Genomic DNA, 15693 nt, shown 5'->3' with positions numbered 1-15693 from the left:
ACAATTTCCCCAAAAATCTGTTACGATGAACATGGCAAAAATGCAGAGGACTTGTTTTTTGGGACTTCTTGGGTCTCTTCCTGAGCCATGATCTACTTGGTCCCAGTGGCCAGGAAAAGAAAGACAAAACCTCGTTTCTTTCTGCCACCAAGCTATCCTACCACCCTATCTCAGGCAGCTTTCTTCTGCCTACCGAGTACACGTTCGGAATATGGCTCTCTCCTGGACCACATTGTGATATCTGACTGGATAAAGCCTCCAGCCCAGGCACCGTGCACAACTGACTTCAGACCACCCATCTGCAGACAATGCAGAGACCACACAGCGATCGGGCTGCTGTCTCTGCAAATGCATTTTCCCAGCGTAAGTTACACCCTGTCACCCTGAATCTGCAGAAAACAGTCTCCCAGGAACCTTGTCTGAATTCAAGACTATCTTCATTTTATAGCAGATGCCCCAAACTGCAAATAGCAGGGATTATGGGGTGGGGGGTATCCCTGCTGAGGGATGCAGAGCAAGAGGGGCTGTGGGAGGAATTGCTCGCTTCCCTTTGCAGCGGGTTGCCTACCCCCCAGCAGGAAAGCCTTTCCACTCCATCCTGCCTGAGTTGCCAAGAAGGGAGTCACTCTCAGAGTATTTTCAAATCCAACAGAAAATGGAAAGACCTTCATCCTTCTGCAGTATCCATGAAAACCCCATTTCTAAGTACTGAACTACAGCCTTTCTCCTGTGACGAAGGCCCTGGACGTTGTTTTGGGGGGGGGGGGGGATAGGAAAACCTAATTGTACCGTGTCTTTTCATACAGCTTTTGGCCTGCTTGTAATTCATTAATGTGCAAGCGGACTCTTGGGGGGTGGGGGGGAAGAACCTCACTTAGTGATCGCCACATCACTTGAAGAATCAGAAAGAGACAAATGCAGGAAAACAGCATGGGCATGAAAAGAACGAACACACGTTACCGAGTCCTCCGAGGCCCGTCGGTCCGATCAGCTGCATGAGCTGGTTGTGGCTCATGTTTCCCAGGAGGCTTTGCAAGCCACCTTCACCTAACAACAAAAAATAACAGTCATTGGCCAGCCCTCTATCTAAGGGCTGCAAGTTTTTTTAAAAAAGGAAAGGCTCCCTGGAAGCCATAAAAGGTACACAAGGGGGGGGGGGGAATGGAGGCGGCCATGAAGAGCCTCAAGGATGTAGCATATTGGTATCAGCATGTTGGCGCAAGGTGTGCCTGTTCTCCCGGAACACTTGACACCCCATTAGATGACTTGCCCCCCAAAATACCAGAACGGGCTTCCTAACAACTGATAAACCAAAGAACAGTAAGCTGGGCCAGGCCCTGTACCTCCGAGGGCTGAGAGCTCGTGGCTGCCACTTCCGCTACCCCCTAGAGCTCCGGGCATGGGAGGGTTGTTGAGATACTCGTTCACCTTCCGGCAGTGCTCCTCGTCTTTCTCCGTCTTGGGCTCCTGGAAAGAAAGCAGCGATTGCACCCCAAAGCGGGTGAGATGCCCTTAATTCACAAGCCCTTTGATAGCTAACTAGCAGGGACTTTGCACCGTCTCAGACAAACAATTCTGCCTCCACTCCTTCGGAGGGGCTCCCAGGCCAAGCCTGCCAACTGGCTGGAGGATGAGGGGTGGGCAGGACTGCTCTAGAGAAGAAGATTTGTACCCCGCCCTTCACTACCTCAAAGGAGTCTCAGAGCAGCTTACAGTCTCCTTTCCCTTCCCCTCCCCACAACAGACACCCTGTGAGGTAGGTGGGGCTGAGAGAGCTCTCTCGAGGACTGCCCTTGAGAGGACTCTGAACTACAGGCCTTTTTGAGCCAAAAAACGGCTGCCACGGGTGACAGAGCCAGCTGCAAAACGACTGCTGCGGCTTGCCCTCAGCCGCACAGTGAAGACCCTGGTGCTGTGGGGGAAGCGGCTGAAAAAAATTCTGCACGGCCAGTCAAACCTCCCAGCAGCCGGTCAGACGACTTCCAGGGCAAAAGCCCTCCCTGGCCCTGCCCGCTCTCTCAAAACACTCGGCAGGCACCAGGAAAGGTGTCGAGGGGCACCCATGTTGCCCCACGGGCACCATACTGGGGGACGCCTGCCTTGGAGTTCTGGAGATTCCAAGGGCTACCCCTATATCACTTCCAGGTTTCTCCCAAAAGTGAGACAGAGACACAGTCAGTGTTGCCAGGTTTCCCCCCACTCTGCTGCCACTGGGAGTGGTAACAGGCAACGCAACCGGGGGGGGGGCATGGGGGGTATCCCCCACCCCAGCTGGGGGGCTGGCGAGCCTTGTCCTATGCCAAGACGGGGCGTGGTCCCCCCACACACACACACCTGCATCCAGAAGAAAAGCCGCTTGGAGCCAGCCTTGAATTTCAGCACGTACACTCGGCCGGTGGTGCACTGAGGCACCCTCTTGAATTCACAGTCGTCTGGGAAAATAATCAAGTCCTGAAAGAGAAGCGATGGAATGAGAGACTCCCCTTCCTCGCCAGGCCTGCTCACAGATCCATCACGGTAAACATTAGCCGCCTTCTCGCTTTTGACACGGGTTTCCAAGAGCTGGCCCCGCACACTGCGAGACGCAGACGGACAAATGATGCAGGCTTCCAGACCATGCGCGCACCTACCTGTGGTGAGAGGCACACTCATTCAGAAGTTGTTTATCTCACCCGGGGGGGGGGATGCCCACATCACCCCTAAAGCATGAATCACCCACGCCTTTCTTTTTGCCCCTTTTCAGAGTGCGCAGCTCGTCTTCGAGCCTTGAAAAATGTACAGATTAATGACGTGTTCTACTTACATCATCCACGTTTCCAGAAGTCCTGTCCTTCCAGCAGAAATGGATGAGAGAATCATCGGTTTGCTGGATGTAGACCAGCCCTTTCCTCTTGTCTGGGGTGACGGTGCTGCCTTTCAGAGACATCTTTCCCGCACGGAACTCTACCAGGTACTTGCTGGACGAGCCTCGGGAGCCCGGCACCAGGCTTGGAAATAACGCGCCGGAAGACATCCTGGACAGAGACAAGAAAAGCAGAGTTTCCTGAGGAGCAAATCGAAGACGTGCAAAGCTCTGTACTGAGCACAAAACCATCCTCTCGAACGTGCCAAGCACTTCAAGGCCACCTGACAGCACCTATTTTAGACTGCCTGAAGTGGCAAAACTGAGTGATTAACACATGATTAACACAAGAGTGATTAACGCATGGAATTCACTGCCACAGGAAGTGGTGGCGGCTACAAGCATGGACGGCTTCAAAAGAGAATTAGATAAGCATATGGAGCAGAGGTCCATCAGTGGCTATTAGCCACAAGGTATAGATAGGGGCTCTGGGGCAAGTGATGCTCTGTCTTCTTGGTGCTTGGGGGGGGGGGTCAACAGTGGGAGGGCTTCCAGTGTCCTGGCCCCACTGGTGGACCTCCTAATGGCACCTGGTATTTCTGGCCACTGTGTGACACAGAGTGTTGGACTGGATGGGCCTTTGGCCTGATCCAACATTGGCATCTCTTATGTTCTTATGAGCCAGAATTCCAGCACTTCCTCACAGGAGTTCCCTAGTTGGGGAGAATCCAGCCACGGTTATTAGGCAAACATCTCAGCAGTGACATTCTTCGCTGCTGCTTCTTTCCCTCTCGGCTTCACACGGCAATAAAACAGCCCTCTCCCTTGGGTCTCTCGCAGGTATCCTCCAATCTTCCCTTGGCCTTTCACAAAAGGAGTTCAAACCAAGCAATCCAAAGCGGCATCTGCTAGCAAAGCTCTCTGATGTTGGGAGATACAGAAGAGCTGTGTGGCCAAAGAGTCTCTCCCAGGGTCAAGATGGTACTCGAAGGTATTTGCCCATCACCTGCAAACAAAAGAATAAGGAAACGGTTATTACGGCGCACTCTCTGTTGGGAGGGGGGGATACAGTCATGCTTCTTCCATGAAAGCTGTTGGCCAATCTTTGAGCAGAGACAAAGCAAACGGGACTGTACCACTCTTTCACCGGCTGCTAGAAAAACCGGCAATAGCAACCGATTATACACACCCCGATAGGGAGCAGGATGTGGACTCTCCTGTCAATGAACAGCACTAAACACAGGAAGCTCCCCCATACAATTCCTGTTAACACATCACAGCGAATGCATGTATGTGCTTACATCTGTTTGTAAGAAAGAGCCATGGTGCGTTCGTGTTACAAATGAAACTGGGGACCAATAGCTGAATAAACGGGGGTTTAGAGTACAGGTTCAGCTGCACATGTGATGAACATAAAGAACAATCGAATGTACACTGCACATGGTGGGGAATGGTGTGGGTTATAAGCTGAATAAAATAAATAAATAAAGGACTGTCCGTGTTTTCACTGCAACTTGTGAACAGGGCTTCTAAGTTCAGCCACAGATCCATCAAGGGCACTATTCTTACCAGTACCAGCAGCTTTCAGGAAGAGGCCTTTCACATTATCTTTTGCCTGGGCCCTTTAAGCAGAGACCAGGGACCTTACACATGCAAAACAGATATTTTACCACTGAGCCATGGCTCCACCCACCCATGAAGAAGAGGAGCTGCTTTTTATACCCCACTTTTCTCTACTCGAAGGAGTCTCAAAGCAGCTCAGAATCACCTTCCCTTCCTCTCCCCACAACAGGCACCCTGTGAGGTAGGGTGAGGCTGAGAGAGCTCTGAGAGAACTGTGACTGGCCCAAGGTCACCCACTGGCTTCATGTGGAGGAGGAGGGGGGGGGAATCAAACCTGGTTCTTCAGATTAGAGTCTGCCACCCTTTACACCACGCTGGCTCTCAAGGGTAGGTTTTTATACCCTGCTTTTATTTACCTTAAGGAGTCTCAAAGTGGCTTAATATTACCTTCCTCTCCCCCAACAGGCACTTCGTGAGGTAGGGGGGGCTGAGAGAGAGCTGATAGAACTGTGACTGGCCAGAACTGTGACTGGCCCAAGGTCACCCAGCGGGCTTCATGTGGAGGAAGAGTGGGAATCGAACCCGGTTCTCCAGATTAGAGTCTGCCACTCTTAACCACTACACCATGATGGCTCTCAGGATTTTGCTTGACTTCCATTTTTTGAAGAACGTATACGCTACCTTTCCGGAGTTAAAAAGCATTATACAAGGGTACATTAAAAATCACTGTCTTTCAAAGAAACGAACACCCTCACGTTTCAATAAAAGCCGCGCTTAAGGGCTAATCTAAAGCCCGACTGCCTTGGTCTGGATGGCTCACGATAGTCTGATCTTGTCAGATCTCAGAAACTAAGCCGGGTCGGCCCTGGTTAGTAACTGGACAGGAACGTCCCGCTCCGCTACACAGAGGCAGGCAGGGGCAAACCACCACAGAACGTCCCTTGCCTCGAGAACCCTACGGGGCCGCCATACATCGGCTGTGACTCGATGGCCCTTTCCACCATGAAGCCTCAGCACGATGAGAGCGCTGTTACGGAAGACGCCTCCTCCTTTCTAAGGCACCACAGTTCTGCTATAGCAACACGAACAACACGGCTGTGTATCTGTACGGCATGTCCGGACCTGTTACTCTCTAAACACAGAGGCCATTTACACAGTAGGGGCCTAAGCAACACTCACCAGAATGCAGCACGCCCAGCGGCTGAAGGACGGAGGGATCCCGGCATCCTCTCCAGCAGCCTCCTTCCATCTGACACAGGAAAACGTCAGGCGCTTCAGACGGCGCCCCAGATGTTGCCCTTCTTGGAAGTCTGGCGATTGATTGTTCTTGCCTCAAGCCGCTGGGGACTTCGGTCCAGGAGAAGGGAAGAGGAGGCAAAGGATTCTGGGGGAAACGGATCATCACCCCACCAAACAGGCCGATTCCAGAGGGTTTTTTCCCAGTACAGCTCCTTCAGTCTTTTTGTGTCTGTGTGTGTCTTCTTTATAATATTTACTGTGATATTTATGTGGTTTCACAAGTAGTGACGTCCTGTATTTTATGCTCCCACACTTGGTTCTTTTTAAAAATTTCTTGTGATCTATTTCTTGTTTATGGTTTCTTTCTTTTCTGTCTTAGACGTTTTTACTTTCTTAGCTCCTTCAGTCTTTACTCTGTTGCTACCTCGAGCTCCTTCAATACGTTCTGCTTCCTCCAAAAGCGAAGAAATCTCCCGGGTACCCTGGTCCCACCAAGCCACAAAGTGTTTCCACGGACTGCTGCAACACTCACGAGACACTTGCTGTCTCAGGGGTGGCTCCCCACCTGAGGAGGTCGGGAAGGCGACCACACTTTTGTCATTCCACAGAATGTGCAAAACAGAAACGGTCAAGAGGGCATTTTTAAAAACTGATAAGAACTGTAGCACAACAGAACAGAGCAGGAAGGCCCCTTTTTCATGGAACAGGATTGTATTCCACGGCAATGATTATCGTGGGTATCGCTTGCTTTACTGCGTTGTCTTACATCTGGTAATCTGCTTTCTGCATTGTTTTATCATATACCTTGCCTTGGATAGTTTGCTGTTCACACTGGTCTCTGAATCTGTAACCCCAGGCCCACTGCAATGCTTACTGGCTGTCTTATGTTTTCTGACTGCACTGTTTATAACCTTGTATCAATGCTCTCGGATCTGTTGAAGGGAGATGTGGCCCTTGAAAGCGCACACTCTGAAAATCTTTTTCGTCTCTAAGGTGCTACTGGACTCGATTCCAACTGTTTGTATCCTGTAACCCACCACGAGACACAGCAATAAAGGCAGACTACAAAGTAAATAAATACCAATTTCCCTGTCACGTAGCTCAGTGATCTCTGGGTGGGGGAATGTGTCTCTGTTTAAGACCATCATCAGCTACGCTACTGAGTGTACACTAGAAATTCTGCTTTGCTCAAGACCACTAGTTTGTCCAAGAAACAAAATTCACCTTTGCACTTTTGAATACTTCGAGAAAGTGTACTTTCAAGCATTACGAGCACTTCCTACCGTGGCGCACAGGAAATACATCCAGAAGGAAATTCAAGGTAAGTCAAAGATTCCTCTGGTGGCTTCACGTGCATAAGCCAAGTGTGCAGACAGCAATCCCTTCTAGAAAAACAGCGCACTTTAGAAGAAGAAGAAGAGATTGGATTTATACCCCGCCCTTCACTTGGAGTCTCAGAGCGGCTTACAAACTCCTCTCCCTTCCCCTCCCCACAACAGACACCCTGCGAGGTGGGTGGGGCTGAGAGAACTCTGACACAAACTGCTCTTTTTCAAGGACAGCTGTGCCAGAGCTTGTGACTGACCCAAAGTCACATCAGCAGGTGCAAGTGGAGGAGTGGGGAATCAAATCCGGTTCTCCCAGATTAGAGTCCACACACTTAACCACTACACCAAACTGGCTCTCAAACTGTAGGGAAAATGCCATTTTTTTTAGTTGCATAAGGGTTGGTGCCATCTCCTATGTAATTCGAGACATACAGTTCCCCACAACACACAAATACGGTCCACTAATAGCTGGATGGGCCAGGCTAGCCTGATCTTGGAAGCTAAGCAGGGTCGATCCTGGTTAGCATTTGGATGGGAGACCATCAAGAACGCCCAGGTTTGCGTCACAGAGGCAGCCAGGGGCAATCCGCCTCTGTTCACCTCTTGCCTTGAAAGCCCTACAAGGGTTGCCGTAAGTCAGCTGGGACTTGACGGCACTTTCCAACACCGATACCGAGGGACGAGATAGGTGAGGTAGTTGAGACAGATTAAATAAATGTTTAACTGCCTCATCCTCCAAGAGCAACTCCATCAAAATAGCTACATGCAAGCCCAGTAGCCCCTTAGAGACCCACAAGACTTTCAGGGTATGAGCTTTCGAAAACCGAAGCCCCCTTCATCAGATGCAAGTGGAATGGAGATCCCTGAGACCATTACGTTAAACTTTATTCCGATGAACAAATCAGCTCCTGAGTCCTTATATCCCAGTCTGAGGGTGGGAGGGGAGTTGTAAAGAAAGGAATCGGGATGCAAAGGTACAACGTAGCTGCGATCACACACACTAAATAATCCACTTTCAATGCACTTTCCAGATGGATTTTACTGTGAACCGGCAAAATCCAGTTTGGAAGTGCACTGAAAGTGCATTGAGAGTGGATTATTTAGTGTGTGTGTGATCGCAGCCTGAAAAGCATAATCAGCTTGATTACAGGAGGGGGGAAACATTTAGGAGCAGAAAATTAGCACCTGTAGTGCGATAAGAATCCTGTGGCCCTATTAATCCCCGGGGGGGGGTCCATTGTTTTGAAGCTGTGAACGAACTCAAGTTCAGCCATCTTGCATTGCAATCTCCCCTTGACGTTTCTCTGTTCTGAGGGCTGCCACTCTTAGGTCAGCAATGGGATGCGAAAATTAAAATTTTTCCTTGCGGAATTTTTTTTTTTTTTTAGTGTTTGTGACTTTTTAATGTCAGATTTATGCCCATTTATGCTTTTGCACAGGGACTGATCTTTTTGATCCGATGCAGACAGTAGATGGGCATTGCTGACACTTGACAGCATACATGATGTTGGAAGATGAGCAAGGGAACAAACCTGAGGCGGTACGGCTGATGCTGTTAGATCTGGTGACTGGCTTGTCATATTCTCAAAAAACATCTCATACTCTACAGTGCTCTTCCACTGCAGGCCAACATGCCTACCCTCCAACACTACCCATTCAAATAAAATTCATAAAGCCTGTACAAGGGTATCTTCCTACTTCCTGGCCAAAGGTCTCTTGAGGTTCCCTTGGGAACAAGCCCACCAACGCAGCACCAAGCAATCCAGAAATTGCACAATTACCCAAGTAATGTTTTCACAATGACTGGACAAGCGAGTCTGACCCTATTTTGTTCGCATCGAACATGTCACCTTACGCACTTCTCCAATATGCATTTCAGATTACCGCAACTATATCCTCAGCATGTAATCAATCAATCTTTTGCTATAGCAGAGAAAGCTGCCACATAAGAACATAAGAGACGCCAATGTTGGATCAAGCCAATGGCCCATCCAATCCAACACTCTGTCACACAGTGGTCAAAAATACCAGGTGCCATCAGGAGGTCCATCAGTGGGGCCAGGACACTAGAAGCTCTCCCGTATTTTGTAACAGCAAGAAAATAGCAGGAGTGGGTCCTAACTAAACTTCCCTGCCTCTGGCTTCCCATTGCAAGCTGAGGTATTGCCCAAAATTCTGCTCATGGCAGATGGCAGACTCTTGGGGAAAGCTGGGGGGAGGGGGGAAATCAGCAAAAATCTTGTGACAGTGGAAGTGCTTCTTGTGCAAGTGGATCTAACCTAGGGCAATTAATATCCTACTGACAGAATGGGATCTGTGGCCAGGAAACTGATGCAGATCATATTACTGCCGCTAAGAACTGGAGTCAGCTGCCCAAAGAATACACACACACAGACATGACTGGCATAAAAGCATTGCACCACCCCAAACATATTGTCACTAGCCTAAAAATACCAGCCCCCCCCCCCCAAATAAAAGAAGCACACCGTGACTGAATTTCAAAATTCCAAACGATACATGGAAACCTTTTGCCTGCTGCTCTGATCACATTTCTATCAAAGATTTTAAAAACAGGATGATTATTTGGGGTAAACACTCAAATATATTTGCACTGATGTAGGCAGACAGAAGTTCAAGGAAAAATTCTCTTGTTTCATAAACTAAAGTCTTCACAGATTTTCAGAGGGTTTTTTTGGGGGGAGGGGGACTGATGAATTTTCTATCAGGAATTAACAGCTCAATATTTGAAAGAAAAAAGGGACGCTTTAAGCCAGCCGTATCAAATATGTGTGGCATCCATTATCATCTGGAATCAGAACAATATTTTATTACAGTGTACTTCACATGTTAATTTGGGTGGAATGATCAGGGTTACCTAGTCACCTTAACATTTGGCAAACTTATAAGCAGCAAATGTTTAGTCAATCTGAATCTGGTGAGCCATGGATTGAAATCAAGTTCAGACCCTGGGTAAATCCTGTCCTCAACCTCACTTGTCTATTTATTTATTTAATTGATATCATTTATACCCTGCTCTTCTCCTCAATGGGGACACAAAAGGAGTGTACATCCTACTCCTCTTTCCCTCTCCATTTTGTCCTCACAACAACCCTGTGAGGTAGGTCACGCTGAGTCAGTGTGACTGGCCCAGGGTCACCCAGCGAGCTTCCGTGGTATGAGTGGGGATTCAAACCTGGGTCTCCCAAATCCAAGTCTGACACTCTTAACCACGACACCACACTGGCTGTCTATAAAGATGGAACATCAGAAGCCTGAGAACAAGCCAGATATGTTTACAGGCCAAACTAAGGGCTTTGCCAGAGCAGCATGCAACACAATAAGACAAAGCAGCAGTAATTTAACTTCCATTGTTTATAACTTTAGGAAATCTATACACTTTTGTACAAAACAGTGCTATATGGGTTTACCATAATAAAAGCGAGATATTTTATCCTCACAACAACCCTCGGAAGTAAAGCCAAGCAGCAATTTTGCCCAGAATCATACAATGACGCGACTCAAAGCACAGCCCCTCTTTGGACCAAACCCAGCGCTCTTGATCTTATTGGGCTGGAGTATTCAATCCCTTCCCTAAAGTCTTTTCACATGAGGGTGGTCACATGGGGTGGGGGAGGCTACTAGACAAACAGAGCCCACTTCTTCTTACTTAAGGTACTGTGTGAGAACCCTACCTTGTGGTCAGGAGATCACAAGCATACACAGCACAGGGTGAAATGTAATTAGTCTGTTTTGCCATTAGAGCTAAACTGCGCTATTCACCAATTATGGCTTTCAAAGGACCAGTTACAGTCCTGTCAAGGTAGCAAACAGAGCCATGCATCCACCCACAAGGGGGGCTTCAGGCAAGTCTCACCCACATCCCCCATCGGAGGCTAACAATAGCAGTTAAGAGTTTCCTACTGTGATCGGGGAGACCAGCATTCAGATTTCTACTCTGCCATGGAAGCTTGCTGAGTGTGCATGAGCACTCAGTCTAATCAGTAAGCTTGCTTTCACTCCCCACTGGGAGAAAGTACAGGTGCCAAGGTCCAGGTGGGGCCAGGAGATCTCCCAAGTTTAGAAGATCTCCAGATTAACAGAGATCATGTTCCCCTGGAGGAAATGGCTGCTGCAGAGGGGATAAAAAAATAAGGCCGAGGCCAACGGCGCAAAATGAGGTAAAATATATATTTTATTACTCTGTTAAATTTCCAAAAATTCCCTACACATTTCACCAACAGGCTTTCTCAGGTTAATCTGTTCATCTCCAAAAAGAGTAAAAGATCTTGAACTGAGTAATGAAATATATTTTTACGTGATTTTGCGCCATCGGCCTTGACCTTATTTTCATGCTGTAGAGGGAGTATTCTATAGTGTTATACCCCATTCAAGTCCTTCCCCGACCTAAAACCTGGCCCTCCCCAGGCTCCACCCCCAAATCTCCCGAAATCTCCCAAACTGGAGCTGGCAACCCTAAGAGAAAAGCAGGACATAAACCAAACCAAACAAACACATACATGCAAACCCGCTTTGAAAGCTAGAACTGCTAAACTAACGCCAATCGCTTTCCAATTTTAATTTTTTTAAAAACCCAACAGCAGAGGTCCATCAGTGGCTATGAGCCACAAGGTATAGATAGGGGCTCTGGGGCAAGTGATGCTCTGTCTTCTTGGTGCTTGGTGGGGGGGGTCAACAGTGGGAGGGCTTCTAATGTCCTGGCCCCACTCGTGGACCTCCTGATGGCACCTGGTATTTCTGGCCACTGTGTGACACAGAGTGTTGGACTGGATGGGCCTTTGGCCTGATCCAACATTGGCATCTCTTATGTTCTTATGGACTGCCTGTAATTACTTGCTAGCATGGAATGGCACTTTGCACATGCTCAGAGGAACTCACTGTCCACAGCCTCCAGGGTGACCCCTGTTGGACATGCCTGCCCAGGCAAGCCCATCTAACAGGCTGCATATTCGCAGGGAGGGTTAAGGCTTTACTGGGGGAACATGCCCCCCCCTCCAAAGAACACATCCCATTCTCCCCCCCTCCCGCCAGCCTTTTTAAAAGTTGTTTTAATTTCCCAGCCCCCTCCCCTCTTCATTCCCTCAAGGCCCCCTCACCACCTCCTCCTCCTCCCACGTAATATTACCCAACAACCCCCTCCGCGGCTGCCGCCATTTACCTGCCGCCTCAGTCCCCTCGCAGCCCGCTCTCGACCCAATCCGTCCCCTCAAACCCAACGCGGCCCCGCTTCCGGCTCCCTCGAAGGACCTCCGCTTCTCACACCGGAAAACCCGCCCTTCCGCCTCTCAACCCTCCCTTCCCTCTTCGCGCCCTCATTGGTTGGAAGGGCCTGCCACTCAGATCGGCCTCCCCAGCATCCACCGCGGCCTCCCTCCAGATATTTCCGACGCGCCTCCTTGGGTCTGTCCGCTCTCGTGCTGTGTCATGTCGGCGGCGGAGGGGGAGGAGGAAGCCGCGGCCTCCAACGGCCGACGGGGGAACTGCAAGGCGGATTGTACCATTCGTCTCCAGTGACAGGGAGGGAGGGAGGGAGAGATGGTACTTCCCAGCAATGCTCCCTCTAAGCTGTGGAGTCTTGTGAGCAAAAATTCTACTTGGTGAGCCACTGTAATTAAAGTTGTGAGCAAGCAGTTTGGCTACTGCATAAATTAGTTTGCTCTGGAGCCATCCTTCCTGAGCGGAGACAAAAATGTGTGAGCCGGAGGCTAAAAAACTGTGCTAGCTCACACTAACTCCTCAGCTTAGAGGGGACACTGCCTCCCAGTGTGAGGCTGCACTAAGGTTGCCAGCCTCCAGGTGATGGCTGGAGATCTCTCCTGAGATTACAATTGATCTCCAGGTCAGGGAGATCAGTTCGCCTGGGGAAGGGGGATGCAGAAGATCCCAGGTTCAGTCCTTGGCATAAAAGGACCAGGCAGTTGGTGATGCGAACGAAAATCCTCTGTTGAAAATCTTGGAGAGCCGCTGCCAGTCTGAGTAGACCGTGCTGACCTTGAGGCACCAAGGGTCTGAGTAGACCGTGCTGACCTTGAGGCACCAAGGGTCTGATTCAGTATAAGACAGCTTCGCCTGTGGGAGAAAATGGGCTGCTTTGGAAGGTGGATTCTATGGCTTTATATCCCAGTGATTTATCTCCCTGCCCCAAACACCCCCCTCCTCACCCCCCCAAATCTCCAGGTATTTCCCAACTCGGAGCTGGCATCCCTGGGCTGCACCCTGTGCGTCCCGGAAGGTGGCTCAACAAAAAGCGCCCTCCGCCATCTAATTCAAATAGGAATGTGCTTGAAATCAGCCCTGTTTGCATTGCAGAACAACCGAAGAGGAGCCCTGCTGTCAGAGCAAAGGGCTTACAAGCATCTCCGGTTTCCCAAAGTGGCCTACCAGCTATTCCTATGAGCAGGGCGAAGAGGCTGAAGCCTCCTGATTCCTCATATGTGTTACTGAGGAGTCTCTTTTTGCCTGATTGTTATTTACCTGCTTTTTTATAGCCAGAGCACCCTTGATTTAAAAGTGAATGTGGCATTTGCTGTTTTAGTTCAAGATGGACTGGGGAGGGACAGGCGTACAGTTCAAAATATTTATGCATATCCTACCTGTCTTCAATGACATGCAAGGCAGTGTACACAGCGGCCCTCAGAAGCTCTCTCATCTCCTGGTGTCTTCCTGGGTCTATTGCTTTGCATCCGTCTGCAGCACTGTGTGATGCAGCAGGTCTGTGCTTTGCATAGCATCTTCGTATTCATGCACATCATTTACACACACATGCACAAGAGACCAGATGTGATGCCACACAGGGGGTCAGTGGGCAAAGCCAATGGAATATACTGGGCCATTTAAGGCACTCAAGCTCTCCTTGCCCCTCTCTGGCTGAGGAGGTATTATAAAGGAAAGGGTAGCAGAAAAGGCAGCTGCACTGCAGTACTTACAGGAGCTGCCTTTGAGGCACAAAAATAGCCCAGGCCAAAGAAGCCAAATAAGTGCATTAATAGCACAGTCTCATCTTGAAGGCAGAGTCATGTTATTTTTTTTAAAAAGGGTTGCAAGGCCAAATTCTAAACACAAAGTAGGCCAATGGCTGCATCTGCCCCTTTTAGGATGTTGCAACACAGAGAAAAGATGCATACGATGAACTGTCCTGACTCGTCCCAGTCAATCTAAAACTGGCAACTTGCTGTTGTAGGTACATGGGACACCACTAGACCACTCTTCCTCCTTGTCACTGTTAAGAGTTACGGTTCCAGGATATTTTGGAACCAGGTTTCCCTTGTAGCAAACACTGGAATCACAACTTGTTTTTTTTCCACAAGTGAGAAATAATTGAGGGCAGGGCTTTTAAAAAAACGAAAAAGAGAGAGATGTTGGAACTCTCAGGAGGGAAATTGTTTTCAATCTGTATACTGAAAACTCATTAGCTTTTAAACATTTTTAAAAAGAATTTTGTCAAAGAGGTTCCAGAATTCCGTCCCAGCACCCCCCCCCCCCAGGGAAAAAAAGCCCTGAATGAGGGGATCCCTAGTCATTTGAGGCTCCAAGTGTGTGCATGCGAACACACGCAAACACCCACAGTATTTTCTCATGTACTGAATCAAAAACCAGAGCATATTGTCCCACTGTGGGTATTAGACTTGGAGAACAGCTCCATTGCTTCAGTATCTGTGTAGAATGGCTACCTTTACTAAATTCTGAGAACTGGAAATGTTTATATGTGAGCTAGATTTGCCTGACACCCTTAAAACCCCCAAATTTGAGATATCTAAGGGTGTATTTTGTACACAGTGAGATGTCAACATTCGTGAATGTGTGAAAGCAGCTTGCTACTTGACATTACTCACAAATGGAAGATTTTGTTCACTTACCGTGAAGCTTCCTTCTCGGTGGTCCGGGAGTGGGGCGGTCCTTCAATCCATCACTTCCTGGGACTTTGCTCCTCCTCTCCACTTGCAGGGCCAGCCAAACTTGATCCTGGAGGGGAGGGGCCTGTCCTCTGGTTTCCCAGTTCATCACCAAGCCGCTTGACTCCCCATCATCTGCAACCAACTGAACAAACCCACGACCCACTTTCCTCCCATATGGGAACAAGTGCACCGAGGCCAAAGTCATTAACCTTCAACTTTATTTGCAACAGAATACAACAACACAGAAGCAATACAGATTTTTAGAATAACTGAGATCAACAAAGACACTACACTGTACATCCCCCTCCTCAGATACCACTCAACTCCTAACCATCCCCAATGAGAAGCGGAAGCCGTTCCCTCCAAACAGGGCGGGCAGGACCGCCCCAGTGGTCCTGGGAGTGGGGCGGTCCTTTAATCCATCACTTCCTGGGACATAAAAGAGCAGTACTCCCCAGGGTGGGTGTGACGACTTCCGCACCTCACGGGGCATGTTGGAGAACCCTCCTACCAAACTCAGCCTCAACCTCAGCCAGCTTATCTATCCTATAATGCTTGGTAAAGGAGTGCGTGGATTTCCAGGTGGCTGCCTTGCAAATAATGTCTAAGGACCAGGGGTCATTTCGTAGAAAAAGAGCTAGGGGGACTCATTAGCATAACTCATTAGCATATGCCACACCCCCTGACATCACCGGAAGTGTGTCCTCCCCACAGCCGGCGGCGACCCCCAGCGGGCACCAGCAGGGAGCTCCAGGCCCCGCCCTCCCGCACCTCACCCGGGGGGATGGCATCCCCCCGCGTCCCCCCC

General features: G+C 49.3%; 1 protein-coding gene across 2 annotated transcripts in view; it reads right to left on the bottom strand.

Moving 5' to 3' along the window:
• ADRM1 (adhesion regulating molecule 1) overlaps window positions 1–12259 on the bottom strand; it is a 17999-nt gene extending 5740 nt beyond the window's left edge. For both annotated transcript variants that reach the window (XM_015425667.1, XM_015425666.1), the window contains exons 1-5: window positions 12149–12259; window positions 2804–3014; window positions 2335–2451; window positions 1344–1467; window positions 961–1047 (exon numbers count right to left, since the gene is read on the bottom strand). In XM_015425667.1, coding sequence (XP_015281153.1) covers window positions 961–1047; window positions 1344–1467; window positions 2335–2451; window positions 2804–3013 — 538 coding nt within the window. In that variant the 5' untranslated portion in view covers window position 3014; window positions 12149–12259. The remainder of the gene's footprint in view (window positions 1–960; window positions 1048–1343; window positions 1468–2334; window positions 2452–2803; window positions 3015–12148) is intronic.
• Window positions 12260–15693: the final 3434 nt, after the last annotated feature.

Source organism: Gekko japonicus, unplaced genomic scaffold, assembly GCF_001447785.1.
Source record: "Gekko japonicus isolate JY-2015 unplaced genomic scaffold, Gekko_japonicus_V1.1 scaffold1202, whole genome shotgun sequence".
NCBI classification, from domain to species: domain Eukaryota; kingdom Metazoa; phylum Chordata; class Lepidosauria; order Squamata; family Gekkonidae; genus Gekko; species Gekko japonicus.
Note: the sequence above shows the minus strand (reverse complement) of the source record. Positions and strands in the feature narration are given on the sequence as shown.